Source organism: Eleutherodactylus coqui, chromosome 5 (assembly GCF_035609145.1).
Source record: "Eleutherodactylus coqui strain aEleCoq1 chromosome 5, aEleCoq1.hap1, whole genome shotgun sequence".
NCBI lineage: Eukaryota > Metazoa > Chordata > Amphibia > Anura > Eleutherodactylidae > Eleutherodactylus > Eleutherodactylus coqui.
Genome location: NC_089841.1, coordinates 135,435,309 through 135,458,082, shown reverse-complemented (window position 1 = coordinate 135,458,082; position 22,774 = coordinate 135,435,309). Strand labels below are relative to the sequence as shown.

General features: G+C 44.6%; 2 protein-coding genes across 2 annotated transcripts in view; one reads left to right on the top strand and one right to left on the bottom strand.

Annotated features, from left to right (window-relative positions):
- LOC136627809 (uncharacterized) overlaps positions 1-22,774 on the bottom strand; it is an 884,798-nt gene that overhangs the window by 413,219 nt on the left and 448,805 nt on the right. The gene's annotated exons all lie outside the window — the stretch shown is intronic.
- SUDS3 (SDS3 homolog, SIN3A corepressor complex component) overlaps positions 7,835-22,774 on the top strand; it is a 46,132-nt gene continuing 31,192 nt past the window's right edge. The window contains exons 1-4 of the mRNA XM_066603199.1: positions 7,835-8,064; positions 11,875-11,944; positions 16,664-16,719; positions 20,783-20,854. Coding sequence (XP_066459296.1) covers positions 7,941-8,064; positions 11,875-11,944; positions 16,664-16,719; positions 20,783-20,854 — 322 coding nt within the window. The 5' untranslated portion in view covers positions 7,835-7,940. The remainder of the gene's footprint in view (positions 8,065-11,874; positions 11,945-16,663; positions 16,720-20,782; positions 20,855-22,774) is intronic.

Below are 22,774 nucleotides of genomic sequence, written 5' to 3'. Positions count from 1 at the left end.
CAGCTCCATTGTTGAAGATAGCATATTGCTGTGTACACAAGGTGTTGCACTGCATAAAAGACACAATCACCAGAGAAACAACCTTTTGCTCGTTTGTAAGGTGATCAGTATGATGTCATTGTTCTCAGTAAGAGAAACCAAGTAATCTTGTAGATATGATACATTTTAATGGCTAACAAAAATACATGATGTTGTAACGAGCTTCCCAACCTATTCAGGGTTCTTCCTCAGGCCTAAATGGAATAGATCAGAAGAGACATCTATATATACACACATACATATGACAAGGCACAGACATGGTGTGATTAATTTGCACTTAAAACAATACTAGAACAGAATGAGTAGAGGAGTAAATACTTAATTAGTCCAGTCATAAGGGATGTGAAAGTTTTATGGCCTCTAAATTGATGTTAGGGGGTCACCAGTGCAGCGTGTTATCTCTGCTCCAGATTTCTCATATTCTCCACTGATTAAATTAGCCCCCTCCGAGGTTCATTCCGGTCTTGACAGTGTCAAGGGTTATTATACATTTTTACTCCCAAATTCTTCTGTGACATTGGGATTTGAAATTGTCTTTTGATATAGTAACATTCATATGTTTATGTTGTATCCGTGACTAGAAAAATGCTTAGCCACAGGTAATTCTGTCTTTCTTTGTTTAATTGTTTCGCCATGAGATCTCATCTTTGCTTTAAGGTTTTGACCTGTTTCTCCAACGTAAAGGCCCCCAACTGGACATTTACTGCTCAGGATCAGGTACACAACATCAGACGTGAAACATGTGAATGTCCCATTGTTGTTATAGTCCTGTTGTGTGTTGGGGATTTAGATCATGTCCGTGGTCAGTACATGTGAGCAGGTCTTGCAGATGGCTCTTCTGATCTATTCCATTTAAGCCTGAGGAAGAAACCTTAGAGGTTTGAAAGCTTGCTATAACATCGTGTATTTTTGTTAGCCATTAAAAGGTATCATATCTACAAGATTATTTGGTTTGTCTTGCTAAGAACAATCGCATTTTGCTCTACTGGCTAACTCCGTACTAAACCTTTTTCGTTTTACCTAAATGAGTTGATCAGTAGCACATGTACAGATGATTGCATGCATGAACATTCATTCCTGATCTCCTGCCTGTATAAAAGGTCATTAGAAACATGACTAACACTCATGTCGGGCACCAAATAACACTGCACCTGTGCCGATAGGTGCACCACTATACATTGATGGATTAGGGATCAATTATTCAGCACCTTTACTTTATAAACATTACTAACCTTGTTTTTTGACCAAAATGTGTCTATTATAAACAATTGTGCAGGTGGGCCATTAATATTTCTATTGGTTAGTTGTTGCCCAGATTGTGATGTGTGTGAAAACTGCAACTGCAGCAAAAACGTGTTTTTTTTCCTTGTGCAGCTTTTACTGTACCCCAAATGTCCAGAGAGAATTCAGCTTTACATGATTTGTATATTTCACCAGATTTCTCCTCTGCAGGCTGTATCTCTGATTTTCATTTCTCTCTTAGCTGTTAAGAGGAGACTGCTGCCATTATGCCCCCCATCAACTGCATATGGAGAAAACAGTAGATTCTGCTCCCTATTTAAATGTAGCACAGACGGAGGAATAACATCAGCTTGGAGGACATTATGCAGCAGTATTGAGTAGTGTAAATGTGAGTTCAGTAGCAGTGAGGCAGTAAAAACTTGCAATGAGTTGCAGAAGCTTTGCTTCTGTTTCTCTCTTCCTCCTTCACCCTCTTAGCTCTCCATAGACTTCTATGGGCAACATGAGTTAGCACTTCTCAGTGTGTCTGGTACTAGAGGCGGACTTCACTTGACAAAAGGCAGTGGACAGCTCATTAGAGGGATTTTGCAGCACAAAAAAAAGTCATTTTAAGGGCTCTTTCACATGTACGTATATCGAGTGCCTTTTTTACAGTCGGCCAATGTAAGCTATGATCTGATGCATTGGATTCCAATGCATCAGTGCACATGGCCGTATTCCTGCGACATAAAAGTGCGCGGCCGGGCCAATATAGCGCCGGGAGCTTTTATGTCAGGCCCAAAAGTTAGTACTGGAACTATCTTTCGGGCTTTAATATGTCGGCCGCTGCATGGGCTCCTATAGGAGCCAATGACAGCAACCAGAGAAGGGAGGGACTTTAGCAGTGTAACTGCTAAACTCCCTCCCTCTTCTCTCCTCCCCTCAGGATGATTGCAGTAGGAGGAGACGGGACGGGGGCAGAGCTAAGCACTGCCCTGCTTCCTCCCACTGCTGGTGGCGGACAAGGGTCGGGAGCTTAGCCCCGCTCTCTCCCATTGCAAACAGCCAGAGAGGAGGAGGGAGGAGGTGAGCCGTCGAGGGAGAGGGAAGGGAAAGGGGCAACAGCAGAGTGGCCTCGGTGTATATGCGCTGAGGCCCATGCCATCTGAACGGGCACACAAACGTTAGTTTTGTGTGCCCGTTCATGAGTTTTTACGCCTCAGACGGTAGAATATATCGGCTGGCCGTGAAAACGGTATCCGCGATACGCTCGTGTGAAAGAGCCCTAAGACTAATTTTGCACCACGGGTGAGCGTGATTTTAGGCCGTGAAACTCGGCTCGATATTGTGCATGTGCGATGGCCCCGCAGATGTCAGACGTTTTTTGTGTCAACGCCATGCGGTGTGTTTTCCGGCCCCATTGAAAACAATGAGCGAGGCATTCTGAGGGAACATCTAAAGAATGGATATGCCGCAATTTTTTACCTGCATGCGGGGGGGGGGGGGGGGGGGAAATTGAGAATGGGGTTCACATTCGTGCGAGATTTGTGCATCTTGCATCACACAAATATCGCTGAATTTTTTCAGAAGTGTGAAAGCGGCCTTAGTAAATAAAGTAATTTGCATTTTTGTAAGGGGCCTCTTTACACTGAAGGATTATCTTTCAGATTATCACTGGATTGTGCGAAACTGAATGATAATCGGTCAGTGTAAACACTTGCAATGACTGAACGACAAATGATAATTCATTCACCTACCATTCATTGTTCAATGTAAGTAGACATAAGAACCGACTGACAATCTGTCTGTGTTTATCTATGAACAACTGCCTGTTTACGGTGAATGGAGGTAGGCGGCAAGAAGCAATCTCCCGCTCGCTCCGCCTCCATTCTTCGAACGATTATCTCTCCTGTGTGACAGTACAGGATGGATAATCGCTTGTCGACTGTCAAGTGCTTAAGCACCCAACAATTGTCCTGTTGGAGGCCGGGCCCACATGGGCGGACCAGATTCTACATGCGGGAGCCTGACCGGCGACCCTGCATACCTGTGGTATCTATACTGCAGATGACCGTGGTGGCTCGCTGTTGGTCATGCGCAGTACAGATTTTTTTCAATATTTGTATTTCCCATGCCATCGCTTAGCGAAGACGCAGGTACTTGTGGCCCATACGCAATGTTAATTGTTTATGAGCTGCAGGTTGGCAGCCTCCATTAACTTCAATGGAGGCTGTCCGCGTGGAGTCCACAGTAAAATAGAGCATGCTGCAACTTTTCCTCATGTGGAATACGCAATTCGTGAGTCTGAGTGAACATGCGAATTTACATACCTTTGAATGCCTGCGTTTCGCAGCGAATCTTCCACGTGGACTCTGATCTCGGATTCTCCAATTGGAATCCTCCCGTGTGAGCCCAGCCTTAACCATTTCCAATCCAATTTGTATCCTGGTTTTCCTAGGGGGGCTTACTCTTTTTCTGCCATTATACAAAAACGCTATATGCTGGCTAAAGCCAGTACTGCATGAGGTGACACGTTGGATAGGCTCCGACAGCTGAGAGGCTGGCAATATACAGTAACAGAACCCCAACGGACATCTTCCAACATCGAAGCTGTACAGCCTTAAATCATAATGTCTTCAGAGGTCAGACAGTGGATTGGAAAGGGTTAAAGAACCCTTAGTTATTACATTGAGACAACTGGTCTTGATATGATAGCCAAAGTGTATTGACTATTTAATCTACCTCCAATGTCTCTGCTCTAAAATCTACATTTTAGCCCCCTTCTCACAAACCCAGCTTGTCACTCTTAAGGTCTCTCTCACACAGGTGTTGCACTAAGCGCCACAATTTAAATCGTGGTGCTTTACCGCAATTTCACTTTCAGCCGCAGAGGGGTTGAGGCCGACAGCGGAGTTTAGCATACCTCCTCATTGATGAGGAGCGCTAAATGCTCAAAATAGAACAGACTCCGCTTTCCAGCGCTGCGATTGAGCGGCTGTCTGAGAGGCTCCATTGAAGGCAATGGGAGCATTATACCGCGATTAGCGCGGCACTTCTAGCGCCGCTCTAATTGCAGTATAAACATCTGTGTGAGAGAGGCCATATACTAGCTGTAGTTATAGGCAAACTGCCTGGCTTTAAAATAAGCCCCAATGATTGATCTAGCCGTGACTTCAGGCTCCCTACATTGTTATCCAGAGGGTGTGATAGTCACATACTTTGCCACCATTGCCTGTTCTTGCCAGGACAGGGGGATCCTATCCACAGCAGCCATTAATGTAGGATATTTAAAGGATTTTTTATGCAGATGAGGATCTGGAACAAACATTTGCTCACCCAATCATTGCCCCGTGTGAAGGTGCTGACAATCAGCCGACCAATCAGCAGAGCAAAATCACCACTCAAAAATGCCTAGCTGTCAGCAGCACATCGCTTTGTGTAATGGGGATCTGCTGCCGAAAATAACGGAAACGCACCAACGATTGTGCGGACACATGCGGTCGTGCTGATTGCTGCATGGAAATGGAACTGCACAAGTGCTGATTGATCTGCAAACATGTTGATCAGTGTTCGTTCCTGGAAGAAAGTCTGCTGGTTCAACAGGAGCTTTGGGTGCCACCGATTACAAAATTGACAGTTCAGTCTGTGTTCACTGGACATTTTCCATTCTGTTCATATTTTCGAATACTGCAAGCTGTGTGAACATGCTTCTTATCTCCGGGGTCAGTGGTGGAGATGAATCCCATAGACTTTAATGGGCGCTATCTAATTAATATTTACAATCTGGTCTCCCTGGACATAGAAAATTCAGGGGCTCCCTAGCAGTAATCTCCCACCCATCAGATTGTCTAAGGTTTCCAGGCCTATGTCTACTTGCAGAACATGGCCCAAAGGAACAATGCATATACCAACTTGTGAATTTCCAGAAGTTGATTGTGAGAAATATGAGTACACTGAATGGCCACTTTATTAGAGACCCCTGCTCTTTCATAACTGAAGTAGACACAGATCACCCTGGAGTGCAGCATAAAATCAACTGATCATGGATCAATTTCAGTGTGAATTCACTGGTCATCGGTGCTAGATAGAGATGAGCGAGCATACTCGATAAGGCAAACTACTCGAGCGAGTAGTGCCTTAGCAAGTACCTGCCCGCTCGTGTCTAAAGATTCGGGGGCCGGCGGGGGAGAGCGGGGAGATCTCGCTCTCCCTCCCCCCCCCCGCTCACTGCTGCAACTCACCTGTCACCCGCGCTGGCAGCCGAATCTTTAGAGACGAGCGGGCAGGTACTCGCTAAGGCAATTCTCGATCGAGTAGTTTGCCTTATCGAGTATGCTCGCTCATCTCTAGTGCTAGACTAAGGGGGTCAGTATTGCACTGCCAACCTTGTGGGAGCTTCTTGTGCAACAGTGTGCAGAGTAAACTGCGATTAGGGGGATTGTGCAAAAACATCAAACAGAAGGGGATCCTAGAGACGGAAACAACGGGTCACTGTAAGGGGTCAGAAGAGGATGTCAGGAATCGTTCTGAAGAACAGGTGGTGAACAGGTAACAGCAACCAAAAATACAACACTGAGGCTCCAACTAAGGGCTCATTCATACGGGTGTATGCAATACCGGTCCGTTTTTACTGCTTGTGTGTGTTTTTGATGCGTATCTGCATTTTTTACGTCTGTGTTGCATCCTTGTTTTTCATGAGCACAAAAAATGCAAGAAGGCCCAACTGATGTCTTTTTTCCTCCACTGTCTCCTGGTAACATGAGCAAAACATGCAGTGAATATGCCAGGAACGTCTGTATTCGCTGTCCTTACATCTGTATTCGCTTTTTATGGGTGATTGTGGCTTGTGAATACGGACCAAAACAGGATAGGCTGCAGTTTGTTTTACGCACGTCTGAATGCACCAACCTCATTCAATGGGCTCAGCCAGTAAAACATATATATGGCAGTGTGAATGGACACTAATGTGTCTGAATGCACAATGGACTGCAACAGCAGGCGACCGCTGCCAGCGCCATTGTTTATCATGCAATACAAAGCCAAATTCATTGGACCGGGTGACTCAGAAATCCAGTGGGCAAAAAAGCTCAAAAACTGGCTCAGTGAGCAGCGGAAGAACATCACCCGCTCAGATGACTCCAGAGTTCCGTTGCACCATGCTGATGGGAGCTCAGAATTTTGTGCAAGCAGCAGGAATTGATGAACCCTTCCTACTAGTTTCCCTGAAAATAAGCCCTACCCTTATTTTTCGGGGAAGCTTGAAATATAAGCCTTAACTGCATTCCAAATTTTTTGTTTAATACAGGCATACTTACCTAGCTGCCTTGGTCCGGGTCTTCCTGCTGCTGTCCGGGGCTCCGCCGTGCGTCCTGCAGTCCTCGTTCGCCCACAGAACATCACTTACTGGTTACGAGATTCATAAATCCCGCCTCCAAGAAGCGATGGCTCTGAGTAGTTCTCGAGCGCTGCTCAGCCAATCAATGTAGCGCTTGATGAACCAAGACGATGGCTGTGATTGGTTCATCGAGAACTGCATTGATTGGCTGAGCGGGATTTATGATTTGGCCAATCAATGCTGCGGCGAGCAGCTGGAGGCCTCGGACCAAGCCTGATAGGTAAGTATAATAAGACCTCCCCTGAAAATAAGACCTAGCGCCTCTTTTGGCGCAAAAAGTAATATAAGACAAAGTGTTATTTTCGGGGAAACACGGTAGTGCACTCCTCTGCCTAAAAGGATGGAAACGTATACTTTTTTTTACATTGTAGTCAATGCAAAAATTATGGAAACGCGTGGTTGTACATTTCCATCCGCTTAACGTGTACACATTTTGTGATCAAGGGAAAAAAAAGTGTTGAACTAGAAAACTTTATTAGAAAATGATTATTATATTATTGATTATGAAGAGTTCATAGCAAAAAACGTTTACACATACGCTTTTTGGCATAAGTGAAACGTACGTGAAATGGCCAGTGTGGACGGACCCCAAGATCTACACCGCGGCTAACTGCTGTGGTGCTAAAGGCCAAAAGAGGCCCAACTTGCTGCTAGATGGGGTCTCTAATAAAGTGGCCAGTGTCTATCGGCACGCATACTAGTGACGTGCACGTAATGCCGGACGAGCAGGCGGTTACATCTGCTAATGCACTGAGCTGTCAGTAACGGCTGCTGAGAGCGGAGGCTGCGCGGTGACGGCCGTGTGTTCTCCCTCATCCCCTTCGCTTGTAACAACTTATCGGTCTCCATTACCAATGAGCGACAGCGTGTACTACAGTGCCCGAGTACGTAGGTGACGGCTGCCACGTAGCGGCCGCTTCGTGTATGACACCTCCACAGTACAGCCATCCAGGGCTCCTTTCCATCCACCTCTGTACTTCCCGCCAGGGGCTGCCCCTGGTAATGCCTGTGTGGGCCTTTCGCTGATATGAGCTATTGCTGCTCGTATATTATTTCCTGTTATGATATATGATGTACGACTACATTTCCACTGGTATATCTTGTGCTGCGGGCAGCGATATATCACCAAGTGACGCTCTGCGGTAGCGCTGGTAACTCCGGCAATGCGTTAGACAGCTAGAACGGAGACACAGGAACACGGGCGCCGAGGACCCCGTTGCTGTGCGCCGATTGTTGTGGCTGGGGTGACGGTCCTCTCGTGCGGAAGTTTCCGGCGCTGTCAGCCATGAGCTCGGTCGGGGTGATGTCGCCTGCCGCGGCGGCAGCCAATGACTACTACGAGGAGGAAGAGCTGGAGAGTGCGGACGAGGAGGACGATCGCAGCTTCAGGGGCCGGGAGAGTGATGAGGGTAAGAGGGGCGGCACAGCAGCTGGCCTCGGGTGACAAGTGGCCCTGCCGAGGCCAAGGCTCTGACTACTGGCGGTAGGTCTCCCCCAGTATGGCTGCCGCTGGGGTGCCCACCTGTGTGTATTACACACCTTAGAAGGGTCCTTGTAGACCGGCCGATCCGCGTTTGTGCGAGTGACGTGACCGCGGACCCTCCGCTCGCAGCAGCCTGTGTAGACCGGTGGGCACATCCTGAGCGGATGAGAACGACTGAACAAGCGGGAAGCCAAGATGGTCTTGTGTCCGCAGGAAAGGAACAAAAAGCGGATCGTTCTCGTCGCCGTTGGCTCGCGGTTAGACCGGCCGATTATCGCCACTTTCACTTGCTTAAACTTTTTTTTTTTTTTTTTACTGATGATGGTTCCGTCTGAACGCACCTGAGATAGTGGGAAGGGGTGCGGAGCAGAGAAGGTCTAGGCGGGTGGGAAGAGGGCTGCGAGCAGGAAAAGTAGGACTGGTAGCGTATAAGTACAAAGTCTGAGCAAAGGAGAAATGTACATGAAACCAGGATTTGGTGCGAGCGGCCGGTACCATCAGCTCTACTAGGGCCACTTGTACAGCGTCAGGGGCTTCCTAGGACTAACCCACTATACTACAGGGGGGATAACAATCAGCAGTTTAAAATGTAGGTTGACATAGTCATTAACAGAAGCAGCTGTGTAGGAGGTGTAAAATTGGCGAGGAACCCCAAACTCTACAGAGGTGAGGTTGTGGAAGACAGTTTCATGTCACAGGCCACTATGGTGAGACTGAGCGCAGCAACAAGACACAAGGTACGTCTGCTGCACCAGCAAGGTCTCTCCCAGGAAAAGATTTCCAGATGTACTGTTTAGGCTCTCTTGAAGAAGCACAACAAAATAGACAACATTGAGGACCGTAGACTCAGTGGTCGGCCAAGGAAACGTAGAACAGCAGATGAAAGATACATCATGCTTACTTACCTTCGAAATCGGATGTCCAGCAGTGCCATCAGCTCAGAACTGGCAGAAACCTGTGGACCCGGGTCACCATTCTACTTACTGCCCAGAGAGCTGTGGCCAGCAGTGGTCTACATGGAAGAACTACAGGCAAGAATCCATACCTTCAGCATATAAAAAAGGCCAAGCGTCTCAACTATGCACAAAAATATAGGAAATGGGCTGCAGAAAAATGTCAGCAGGTGTCCTGGACTGAGGAGTCAAAATGTGAAATGTGGCTGCAGCAGAAGGCAGTTTGTTCACTGAAGAGCGGTACGAGTGTCTGCAGGTAACACTGAAGCGTGGTGGATATGAGTGTCTGCAGGTAACACTGAAGCGTGGTGGATATGAGTGTCTGCAGGTAACACTGAAGCGTGGTGGATATGAGTGTCTGCAGGTAACACTGAAGCGTGGTGGATATGAGTGTCTGCAGGTAACACTGAAGCGTGGTGGATATGAGTGTCTGCAGGTAACACTGAAGCGTGGTGGAGGATCCTTTCAGGTTTGGGGCTGCATTCCATGAGAAACACAAGCAGATACTTATCCATCAGGGAGGAGTCTGATTGGGGTTGTCCTGCTGCAGAATACATTTGGAGCCAATCGTCCAGCCAATGTCATTAAAGGGGTATTTACAAGAATAACGCATCATCCCTCTATCCACAGGATAGGGGCTAACTTGCTGATTGGTGGGGGTCTCGCCGATCTGGAGAACAGTACCCCTGTGTCCCGTTGTGTCACTGTGGGGGCTACTTCTACCCTAGCAGTAACCTCACTCTGAATGGAGTGCTGCCCGAGTGTCCATGGTCAGTTTCATTCATTTCTAATGGGATTGCCGAGATACTCACATGGCACCCGCTGCGGATTTTCAGCATAGATTTCACTACAGATTTTAAAAGGCGTTTTCTGTCGCTTCAGGCTTAAAATGGTGTAGAATTAAAAATAAAATATATACACGTACTCTCTTATTCCAGCGCCCCCCTCCACCCCCCCTCCCCCTTCAGCGCTGGAGCCCCCTTCATTCTAGGTTCAATCACAGGATTCAGTGGTGCTTCTTCCGTGGCCGTTGAAGCTTGTGGTTGGCTGAGTGGTCGGAGCAACTGGGAGATGAATGTCATCACCAAAAAAAGCCTCGGTCACATCTGATTCTCAGATTCCACCAACTTACCGGGAAAGAATAGCGCAGTCTGCAGCTCTGTTTGTTCCTAGTAGTGCGCCGGACACCATGACTCTGTGTATGTCCGGTATATGATGAATTCGTATTCCACCCTGACTTTACTCTTCTTCTGCTCCTGTAATGGAGCAGGATAATGGAAGGGGTTAATGGAGATGTGAATGAGGCCTACCAGTCCCATCAGATACCGAATATGCTGAATGGGGCTGGTCCTCTTGTGACCGCCGGATGTGTGGTAGCTGTGTCAATTGATACGTTAGTTCTCTTTCCCCACGATGCCGGTTTTTATGGAAGAATGGCCGTCATATCAAGTACAGTGAAGATTCCCTTTACATCTAGTGGGATGTAAAATTAGCGCAGAATCCACATGGGAATCCTCTACCTCTTCATCAGTACATTCTAGTAGCTGGGGGGTCTCTGTGTGATTGGGGAGTAGAGGTGCTTCAAGACAGAATGATTCGTGCAAACGAGCGAAAGCAAACAATAATTGTACGGTCTAAACGCGAGTGAATGACGAATGAGAATCGCTCATTTTCTGCACACATAGAAACCATCGTTGGCTCATTCACTATAAACATCGCTCGTTCAGTCTTTCACAATCGCTTATATAGTGAATGTGAGCGATACTCCTGTGAACGAGCCACCGATGTATCTGCCTGTCCTAACAGGCTGCACGAGAGTGAAGGATCGAGCGGTGACGTCACTCGTTCAAACAAGAATCGGCTCGTCTAAAAGGACCCTAATTAGAGAGGCAAGGGATATAAAATGTAGGGGGGTATCTTCAAGAATTGGCCGGGACCGGTACATGACCCCGTTTTTACATCATGGAGGAAAATGTGATGGCCGATTGTAATTAGGTTAGGGTTATAGAGTAGTCAGTCCTGTGATGCTGGAACCAGGTGGATGAGGTTGGGCTGTGGCTTGTAAACTGCTGTTATCTGATGATTGCAAGAAATCCAGCAGGATTGCTTGTGATGGTTGGGTCGTGGCAGCTTGCAAGTTGCAACCCAACCTCATTCACTTCTATGCGGTGCTACACGGCAATCTTTGGCTGTGTAATCTGTGTCGCTGCAAAGTAGTTGTAGCCTTACTTACTCGGACTAGGAAAGTATAGACATGCTCTCAGATGTGGGCGAGTTCTGTCCTTAATCTGATTACTTAAAAAAAATGTTTTTTAGGGGGGGGGGGGGGGATGTGCATCCCTCCTTTTTCCACCTAGGCACTCATTTAGGTTTAGTGCTCCCTTTTTTACTAGACTCTCTGGCTCGTTTTGAGCAGTTCCGCTGCTTACCCTCCAGTATAAATGCACAGAACAGTAATCTAAATATTTGGTAATACATAGATAAACAATATTATTTGACTTCCAGCATGATTGCTCATACTTCACCCTGTACTACTATACTTTATTACTGGTATGGTCAAATATGTGAAGGTAAAAGCCCATACACAGGGCAGTTGTAATGGCATCTCTTTGGCAGTAGGAAAATGAAGGAATTTTAGATTCCTGTTACTTCCAAGATCTGCCGTTTTTTACATCTATTCTTGTGTAGAGGTGACTTAATGGATAGTTCAATCCAAAATATGATGTAAATCCTCTATTTGTAATATGTTTCCAATCTAACAACCTGTATTTTCCATTATACAGATACCGAAGATGCGAGCGAGACCGACGTGGCAAAGCATGACAATGTGGACTACGTAGAAATGAAAGAACAGTATGTACATTTTCCAGCGCTAAATTATGCTAATTATTGCTATTTCTATAGTATGATTTTTTTTTTTTTTTTTTTTTGCCCATGTGTAATACCATACTTGGAAGTATCTTGCCTACAAAAATTCCGTTGAAATGCTGCTATAAGGCATACGTGGCACAAGCTGTAGTGACGAACTACATCAAGCACTTCTAATACACTTACTATTCACTTAGTGACCAGTTTGTTATGACTAGTAGGACATTTTCTATAAAGTGGTTATTACACAGATATTGCTGATATCAGATCACTGAGAGGGTTAGGCCGCCTGCTCACAAGTGGAAATTCCGTGGCGGGATTTCCCGCGGAATTTCCGCGGCTGGAAGCCTGCATAGGATTGCGTTAACAAACGCAATCCTATGCAGACGGCCGCGCGAAATATCGCGTGGCAAACAAATTGCGGCATGCTCTATTTCTGTGCGGAGCTCGCAGAGCCCCGCACAGAAATGTCACTCACCCGGCTCCGGTCTGCGCATGCGCCAGCTGCCTGGCAAGCCAGCACATCAAACAGTCGGAGCCGGCGGGCGCAGGTGAGTAAGCGCTGGTCCCTGCAGGCGCTCGGGTCGGGTCCCGCATCCTCGCCGCCGGATCCGACCCGCCCGTCTGCAGGCGGCCTTAAGAAGATAAATCTGAAAGCATTCAGCAACATCAAGATGGTGAGCAGTTTGCAAATCATGTACTGTGAGGAACGGTTAAAGGATCTGGGAATGTTTAGCTTGCAAAAAAGAAGTCTGAGATGAGACTTAATAGCTGTCTACAAATATCTGAAGGGTTGTCACAGTGCAGAGGGATCAGAGCTATTCTCATTTGTACAAGAAAGGACTAGAAGCAAATGAAACTGAAAGGGAGGAGACACAGATTAGATATTAGAAAAAACTTTCTGACAGTGAGGGTGATCAGTGAGTGGAACAGGTTACCACGGGAGGGGGTGAGTTCTCCTTCAATGGAAGTGTTCAAACAAAGGCTGGACAAATATCTGTCTGGGATGATTTAGTAAATCCTGCACTGAGCAGGGGGTTGGACCCGATGACCCTGGAGGTCCCTTCCAACTCTACCATTCTAGGATTCAGATTGTGGTGTTCAAGTTATAAGTGATAAATAATGTGAGTTGAATGGCAAAGAAGGTAGATGGAGGCATTTAGAAGTATAAAAGGGTAAAAAAAAATATTGCATCATGATAAAAAGTGCAAGGCAAATCAAATACAGTTTTTAGTTTCGAATTTCAGTGCACAAATGCGAGTTAAGGCGGCGTCTGACGTGGGGTATATTCACATATAGCGTAATTGATGCAGATTTTGATGGGATGTGCAACAAACTTCACACCTTCAATTAAAAGGATGAAATCCGCTGTGGATCCACCTCAAAAAACACACTAAATGATGCAGCTGTTGACACAGACTTTGGGGTGGCTTCTTACAAAAATCCGCAGCGCAAAAATATGCAATAGATAGTACGTTATATGTGAACGCACCATTCTTACATTTTTATTTAAAGAGTCTTCCACTTTGTAAAAATAACAAACAAGCTCCCAACTATGTCCAGAGTCGCCGCTGAGGTCTCCTCTGACATAATGCTTACACGTTGCTGCAGCCAATGACAGCTCAGTGAGCGAGCGCCCAGCCTTGTCAATGGGTGCAGCAGCCTGTGAATGTTGCATCAGTGAGGAGCAGCAGCACTGGACACAGAGGGGAGCTGCGAGAGGTGGGGGAAGCCCTATTTAGACAACACCCCTAAGATGAGATGCAGTAAATCAAAGTTGTATAAATTACAACCATAAGCACACACTCAGCTGACTAGTGGATAGGCAAAAAAAAGGGTCGGCACGCAAAAGCCTCAATAAAAAGAATTTTAAATGTTATTAAATAGAATTATATTAAAATATCACATAACAGAAGAGACGAGTTCCCAAACAAAACGAAATAATGCATCAACAAAGGAAGGCTTATAGCCGGTTATGTTAGTAGAGAAATGTCTATGCAAAAGATCTCCAGTGCCGTCACAACCATGTTACCAACGATGACGGTAATACAACAAGCATGTTGATTACTACATAGTCATATGTATATGACAATAATAAGAACATGAACATAACAATATGGCCAACCTTATACCGTGTGCCCCAATGTCTGTTTCGATAAAGCTTGAGGAAACTTATTATTGTCTTAGGGCTTAGTCAGACGACCATATATTGTTCTGAAACTTTGCTCCGCCCCTTCCCCTCTCATTGCAAATAGTGCCGAGGGACGGAGAGGGACATCGTATATCGGCCGGGCGTGAAAACCCGGCCGATACACGGTCGTCTAAATAAGCCCTTAGGCCGAGTGTCCATGGGCAATTTGTCATAGCGTGATCCGCAGCAATATATTGCACGCAAATCACGCATGACACGCTTTCCATAGGATAACTATGGAAAGCACAGCCCAATGTACACGAGCAGGAAATCATTTGTGTCTAAAAATAGTGGCAAACCACAATTTGCCGTGCTTCTTCGCGATGAACCTATCATTAAGATAGGTTTATTGTGGAAAATTGCGGTGACATTACCCCGTGGTGGAATATCTCTTGCGACCCATGGACACTCAGCCTTATACATGTGAATAAGGAGTAATCAACATGCTTGTTGTATTACCGTCATCAGTGGTAACATGGTTGTGACGGCACTGGATATCCTTTGCATAGACATTTCTCTATTAACATTACATGCTATATGCCTTCCTTTGTTGATGTATTATTTATTTTTGTGTGGGAACCCCTCTCTTCTGTTATGTGATATTTTCATATAATTCTATTAAATAAAAAATTTTCTTAAAGGGGTTGTCCCGTGCCGAAATGGGTTTTTTTTTTTTTCAATAGCCCCCCCGTTCGGCGCGAGACAAACCTGATGCAGGGATAAAAAAAAACAAACAGATAGTACTTAGCCGAATCCCCGCGGTCCGGCGTCTTCATACTTACCTTGTGAAGATGGCCGCCGGGATCTTCACCCTCGGTGGACTGCAGGGCTTCTGTGCGGTCCATTGCCGATTCCAGCCTCCTGATTGGCTGGAATCGGCACACGTGACGGGGCGGAGCTACGAGGAGCCGCTCTCCGGCACGAGCGGCCCCATTCAGCAAAGGAGAAGACCGGACTGTGCAAGCGCGTCTAATCGGGCGATTAGACGCTGAAATTAGACGGCTCCATGGAGACGAGGACGCTAGCAACGGAACAGGTAAGTGAATAACTTCTGTATGGCTCATAATTAATGCACAATGTACATTACAAAGTGCATTAATATGGCCATACAGAAGTGTATACCCCCACTTGCTTTCGCGGGACAACCCCTTTAAACATTCTTTTATTGATGACTTAATTTAGTATACAGATACATTCCACATATCATTGTTGGTATTATGACAATAAATTCAATTACATAGTTCTTATTTGTTACATTCGTTGTCTGCATGTATCTCATACACCATTTTAATAACAATAGAATCTTTTCCAGTCTTGAAATGATGAATAAACTATGACCAAGTCTGCATTAGTAGTCGTTTGCTTTTGTGGCTATAAAGTGGCATTAGGGCTAACGTGTGGTAGTACAGGTATCTACCCAAAGCCAAAAACAGCACCTCCCCTACAAAAATTCGCATGTAGTGAGGCCACTGCTCTTCATCTATAAAATGTAATTTTTTTTAAATTTTTTTTTTAAATTGGGTTTTTTTTGCGTGCTGACTTTTTTTTTGTGTCCATCCAAGTATTGTGATCCATTACTGATGAAGTTCTGTGCACGTCAGATGGGAGGAATTCTGAGACTGGATTGCCTGTCTAGTGAACTATATTACCCCATTTATATATTGCTATCTATGAAATAATGTGAATGTCAGTCAAGCATGGTATGAACATAAGCTAAAGGTGGCACAAAGTATTGTAGTAGTCCATGATCATCTATCTCTCAAGAGGAGTAATTTATCTTAGAGACCTGTAGAGATGGAGCTACTAAGGATCAGCTATACCTGTAATGTGCTTCTCCAACACACAGTACCATAGATCCTGGATTGCCATTTTTCTGCATGTCTATATTGGGAGTTAGCACTCCTGGTAGAAGGGGAAACTTGGGGAACCACTAGTTGATTGGTGGGGTTCTGCTGTTTGGGATCCTGACCAATCACCTGACTCCTTGTCCCACTGTCAATGTGGACTGTGCTGGGAGCAGATGACAATGGCATAGTTTGGTACTGTGGGCACAGCTCTCATTGAATTCAACAGGAGCTTCGCCTGCAATACCAACCTGGGCCACTGAGCTTTGGACAACGCTTTCTGTTTCCTACGTTGACTGTAGCAATAATGGCACTGGGAATCCAAACAGTAGGTCCGCATCATTCTATTGATGACCTGTCAGTCATCACTAGCGAAAGTTAAAAAATGTCCAGGGATGCCCTCAAACACCACCTACAAGCACTGGGAAAGCGGGGCAGATTGTTGATTTTAAAAAGTTGTATCTGGTTATGGTTTCTAGCTATATGCAGGGACTGCCTGGGATATACGAGTGGGGCCTCCTGAGGACTGGGTTTTAAAATAAATATAATTCATTCTGAGGTTTTAAAATAAATATGATTCATTCCGAGTTAAAACGACTGGAAATGTATAAGTCGCCCTGTTACCCTTTGTATATAATCTAATCTTGTCATTTGAATTCTCCTTGTCAGGATGTATCAAGATAAACTGGCTTCTCTCAAGAGACAATTGCAACAACTTCAAGAAGGTGAGTATTGATATTGGGATGACTGTAGTGCTTACTCTTCTATGAGTCGGGGCCCTTTTATACGGAACGATTATCGTTCAAAAAAATCATTGAATTGTGTGAACTTTGACTGATTGTTCATTGTAAATGTGGCGACTGATTGAGCGACAAATAATCATTCGCTCATTTGCATGCTGTTGTGTGTGAGCTGCGATCATTTAGTTGTTCATATTCACTGGTACAGCGAATGTGGACGACTGAATGATATGCAAACGCAATACGAAACAACATTGCCATGATTTAGCTACCTGTATAAACGGGCTGCACGAGCAAACTGTGTTATCATTCACTTGTGCAAATGATTTATTGCTCCATGTTAAAGGAGCCTTACAACGCATTTATCTCAAATAGTTACCATCTCCATTATGGATGGGCAATTAGGCCCAAAATTAAAATCTTGATGATTTTTCTTTTTTTTTGCTAAATAAGTTAGAAATACCAGCACACTTTTTTTTTTCTACAGAAGACCTTGATACATAGTAATTAACAGTTCTTACCAAGGAATTGATGTCCATGTGATTCCCTTATGTAAAAAAATGGGGTACAAGCTTTAGTTACAAACACATACAGGGTGTCATTCCCCCCAGCCCTCCTCTTATCACAGCCCCCCATGTTCTCTTTGCACACATCCATCATTTCAGCCCCCCCCCCCTATATACTGTCCTCTCCCCTCCTCATCACAGCCTCCATAAACTGTCATAGCCTCATAAACCTGTCCTCTCCCCTTCCACCAGTCATTACAGCCTCCATAAACTGTCCCCTCCTTGGTGTTCACAGTTCCTAGATACTATCCTCTCTCACCCCACATACCATTCTCTCCCGCTGTAACACAATTCTCCCACAAGGAGCAGCACGGAGCTTTCTGCTCTGCGGTCGTGTAGCTGTATGCTTAAGTTGGGAAACGAAGCAAGAATCAGACATAATGATTAGTTCTAATTTGACAAAGGGCAACATCTGGGTGGAGTTTTTCAAAGTCCATGGCAATGTTGTCCTTGATGAGCTTTGAACCTGGGATCCCAGCACTGAATGGTGCTAACCACATTCAACATCCTGTCCAAAAATGTAAGTTAGTGAACCCGATTTTTACTTCCATTGACTATAATGGGAGTCTGAATCGGTCTTCCCAACTCAAGAATATTTCCAGAATCGCTAAACACTAGTTATAAACGCCAGACCTGTATTTACAATTCTGCAGGATTCGTAGCTGATATCTCCCAGCATTCCCTGCTTACTGATTATCTGCACTGAACTTGCTTTGTTGATTTGCATTCTGGTAAGAATAGGCAGTGTACAGCGATCAGTTTCATTATGTTATAGAGGCTTTGATAACATGCTAGGTCACCCCTCTTTTGATAACCTCTGGGTATTGTCGTCCGCCCATTCCACTTATTAACTTAGTTGCATGTCTTTGTACCCGCTCAAGCTCTGATATGTCCTTTTATGAACATGTCCTTCTCCATGTCATTGTTACACAGGGGTTTCCCATTTAGTCTGTAATGGTGACATGTATTTCCTCTGTCCATGTACATAACTTCATTTGCCACTTTACTGCCCAAGCCCCCAACTTAAAACCACATTTTGTCGTCTTATGTTAATCACTTTACATACTTTACATAATATCTACAAATATTGCTATTTTACTATGCAATCCTCCTTTCAGTTCATTAAATATATAAAAAAGAATAGGGCCCAATACTGCCCCCTAGTAAGAGTGACCTAATCAGAGTATGTGCCCTTTATAACCACCCTCTGCTTTCTATCACTGACCATTTACTTACCCACTTACACACATTCTCGCCCAGACCAAGCATTCATATACCAACCTTTTATGTGGCTCAGTATTAAACGCTTTGGAAAAGTCCAGCTATACAAGATCCAATGATTCTCTTCTCTTCAGTCCAGTCTAGAACTTACCTCCTCATAGAGCTCATCAGGTTGGTTTGACAGGAATGATCTCTCATAAACCCATGCTGATACGGACTTATACAACTATTTTCCTTGAGGTAGTCCAGGATAGCCTCTCTTAGAAACCCTTCAAACATTTTACCCACAATAGAAGTCAGACTTACTGGCCTGTAGTTTCCAGGTTCACGTTTTGAAAATCTGCACCACATCCAGTGGAACAGACCCTGTCACTATAGAGTCCTTAAATATAAGAAACAAGGGTCTGTCTCTCACATTACTTAAAGGGCTTTTCCGTGGAAAACACTATTGATGACCTATCTTCAGCATTCCTAGGAGGCTTACAGCAGTTATTGAGACCAAAGCTGGCCCAACATTGAAAAATGTGAATTTAATCGAATTTGATCACCTCCTATGGCCTCATGTTCACGGGCGCACACTGTTTCCCCGTGCAGAATCCCGTAGCGAATTCCACCCGGCCCGCAGACATGAGGCCAAAAAATGCATTTTACTCCTCTATCCAGACGCTGCGGGGCTCTCCTCCGTTGCGGCTGGATATTCTTTCTTCTGCATGGCGGATGCGCTTGGGACGCCGGCAAGGTGCCATGCCTTCTTTTATTTTTATTTAAACTCCTGCTTTCCCGCGGTCCACGGTGTCAGCTGCAGACGTGCCGCGGATCCGGACTTCAATGGAAGCTTGAGGAAGACGTCCGTGTGGAGAAATTGCAGAAAATGTAGCGTGATCCGCACGGCAAAAAGAAAAACAAACATCTGCAGGTATTTAAATACCTATGGACGCCCAATGATAGTCTATGGGCATATTGAACTGCGGATCATCCGCACCGGAGGACATGAGGCCTATGTGTGTCCCAATACTCTTGTCACGATAGTGTATGTAATATACATAAGTGTGTTTCATGTGTTTATTTATTTTTTATTGTAAAGTAGAGGAATCTACAAACGGTCCACGTCCGTATGAAATGGCCTGATATCCAACTTGAGCATGTAGAAAAATCGCCAGCACTCCAAACTTGGTGAACATAGATGCCTCTCTGATTCACTCACAAGTAACACTTGAGCTCACCTTTTGGAGCTTGTTACTTGGGCTGCTGTCAGTCATATAACATTAGCATCGTTTTTCGTAAACCTGAGCTCAGGTTTTATTGGCGATGCTAAGGTCCTGTTGGCATGTGTGACAACATGAGGGTTAAATAGCACCACGGGGGTTACATATCACGCCAAACGGTCTCTTTCCTTCTTTGCTTTCACTTGATTCACACAATCTTTAACCGAAACAAAGACGACTGGGTCTCCAGACCAATAATAAATGTTTGGCAACACAAAGTCTCTTTTAAACATCCCTTCACAGTCCTTTTCAAAGTCCCCTCAGTACAATCCTCCACAGGGTTGAAGGCAACAGCAACAACAAGTCCACTTGATTTGCACAGACCTGTGGATGTCCAGATCGCAGCTGGTCCTTAGTCTGTCGTGCCTTCAGACCCTTAGTCCAATGGCAGGAGTACTCCAGGGGTCCTGCTGGAACCACGTAGTTCCTGGTCCATAATATGTCTCTACTGCATACAACAGGAGTTTTCTTTCACCAGCAGTCTGGTCGCAATACAGCCTTAGCTGAAGTCTGGTCCTCCCAGACACACATCTCCTAGGTGTTGAGGTGAGGGGCGTTTCCCTGTCCACCTCTGGCCTTCTTAGCCACACACTGGGCCTGGCAGCTCTACAGCTCCACTGAGCTGTCTCTCTCTGGCTCTCTCAGCCACACACACTCTCTCCCACTGCCATAGGAACAACCCTTTTTAGATCACTGACCACACCCATGGGAGTTTTCCCCTCTTACTTCAGGCACCAGACTGATTGTCTGTTGCCACCTACAGGCCATCCTCTGTAGCACACCCCTACACATGGCAGAATTCGACATGAAATTCACATCAAATATTCCTGTACATTTGTACAGGAATCTGCGCCATAGTCTATACACTGCGATTTCTTCTTTTTTCTTCTCCTTTAGGCACAATGGCAGCAGAGGTAATAGTATTTTATACATAATTGTAGTGGTTTCTGTATACCTTTACTGTAAATGTTACATGGCTTTTTTATATATTTTTAGGTACACTGCAAGAATACCAGAAACGTATGAAAAAATTAGATCAACAGTACAAAGAGAGATTGAGAAATGCCGGTAAGAAGCTAGTGATGAATTACAATGGAAAGCTTCATCTTTTTGGTGGTTTTCTCTCACAGGATTTCTTACTGTCGGTAGTTTTAGAGGTTCTCTTACCCAGCACAGGCTATAAGATGCAGTCAGACTTAATACACATATGGACACAATGGTAGGGGTCTGCCGCCCTTTGCATCATAAAAGATAGGAGTTATGAACATGGGGGACTTGAAGTCTTCAAAGTAATGTTGATTGCAGGATGTAGCAAATAAAGGTACCTAATCCCAATCCAAATACATGCTACCATTTTGTGCCATAGAAAGTTGTGTAATCTTTAAATAAATAAATAATAATAAACTAATGTATAAATAAAGTACATATATTTTGGGGGTTTATTAACTTCTCTCCATGCTGTATATTACAGCCGGCACCTGCTATTGATAACACACAGTTGCTGTGCCTTTACATCCTATTACTGTAAAAGCACCGCAGTTGGGATGCCATGACATGTCCATCTACGGGAAGCAGTTACATGGACTGTAACAACTGTTTTTAGCGTGGCATGCTCTGCTATTTTGTATAGCAAAAGAAGCCATGTCTTTATGTAATCCAATCACAAAGTTAGTATAGCAGAACTGTTAGTGTGCGTTTAGGACCCTTTTACACCGAAAGATTATAGTTAATTGTTGAATCGTGCAAATTTGAGCAATGATCATTGGTTCTTCAATCGTTGGCCGTGTTTACACTAAATGAGATTTCATTAGCTTCTTGTTCATCGTTCATTTTATGCAGGCATAAAAATAATTGCTCACTCGTTTACACGTCGTTGCGTGCGAACAGCAATTGTTTAGTTCACTGGTACAGTGAATATGACTGACTAAACTGATACATGCACATAATTGCAAACAATTTTTCCTCTTGTTTGTATAAGCAGGCTGCACAAGCGAACTCTGTCATTGTTTGCTTGTGCAAGCAATTTATCGCTCCGTGTAAAAGGAGTGTTGCAGCTTATGTCCTTGGTACTTTCCTTTTCATTTAGTAAAGATACAGTTGCACATAAAAGATTGTTAGGATTGAAAATCCTTGGACATACATCTCGTACACTAATGCATTCTAGACTAAAGGCCCTTTTACACGCAACAAATTATCGTTCGTGTTTTTTCTGGAACAGAAACATAGCCTTTGACGTGACCATCGTATAATGGCAATTGGAAGCCATTATTACCTCTATACCAGCCTTTAAGATAATGTCGTAGACATACAATGCCTATAGGTAGGGGGCAGCATGGGTCTCTACGGCTAATGCAATGAACATTCCTCACTTCGTTAGCTTATATTGTGGAATGAAAAAAGGTCGCTACCGTGTTAGCCAGTAGAGCAAAATGTGATTGTTCTCAGCAAGAGAAACCAAGTAATCTTGTAGAAATGATACTTTTTTCATTCAAAGTACTTTTATTCAAGATTTTTCAAACATTACAATTAAGCACATGAACTCAGTTATGTTGCAAAACAGTATACTTAGTTCCCATGAGCTCAGAAAATGTCTCCATTGGCTGTACCAAAAAAATATGATACCTTTTAATGTCTAACAAATACATCATAATGTGGGTTTTCGAACCAACGCAAGGTTCTCATCCTCGCTTTAATTTTTTTTTGTACTGTGACAAATCCCCAACACACAACAGGACTATAAGATCCCTGGGACATTCACATGTTCCACGTCCGATGTTGTGTACCTGATCCTGTGCAGTAAATGTCCTGTTGGAGGCCTTTATGTTAGAGAAACAGGACAAAAAACTGAAAGCCAGGATCTCATCGCCACACGATTAAACAGAGAAAGACAGAATTACCTGTGGACGAGCACTTCTCTACTCATGGACATGACATAGAAGATATGAAAGTTATGATACTGAAGGGCGGTTTCAAGTCACAAAGCCAGAG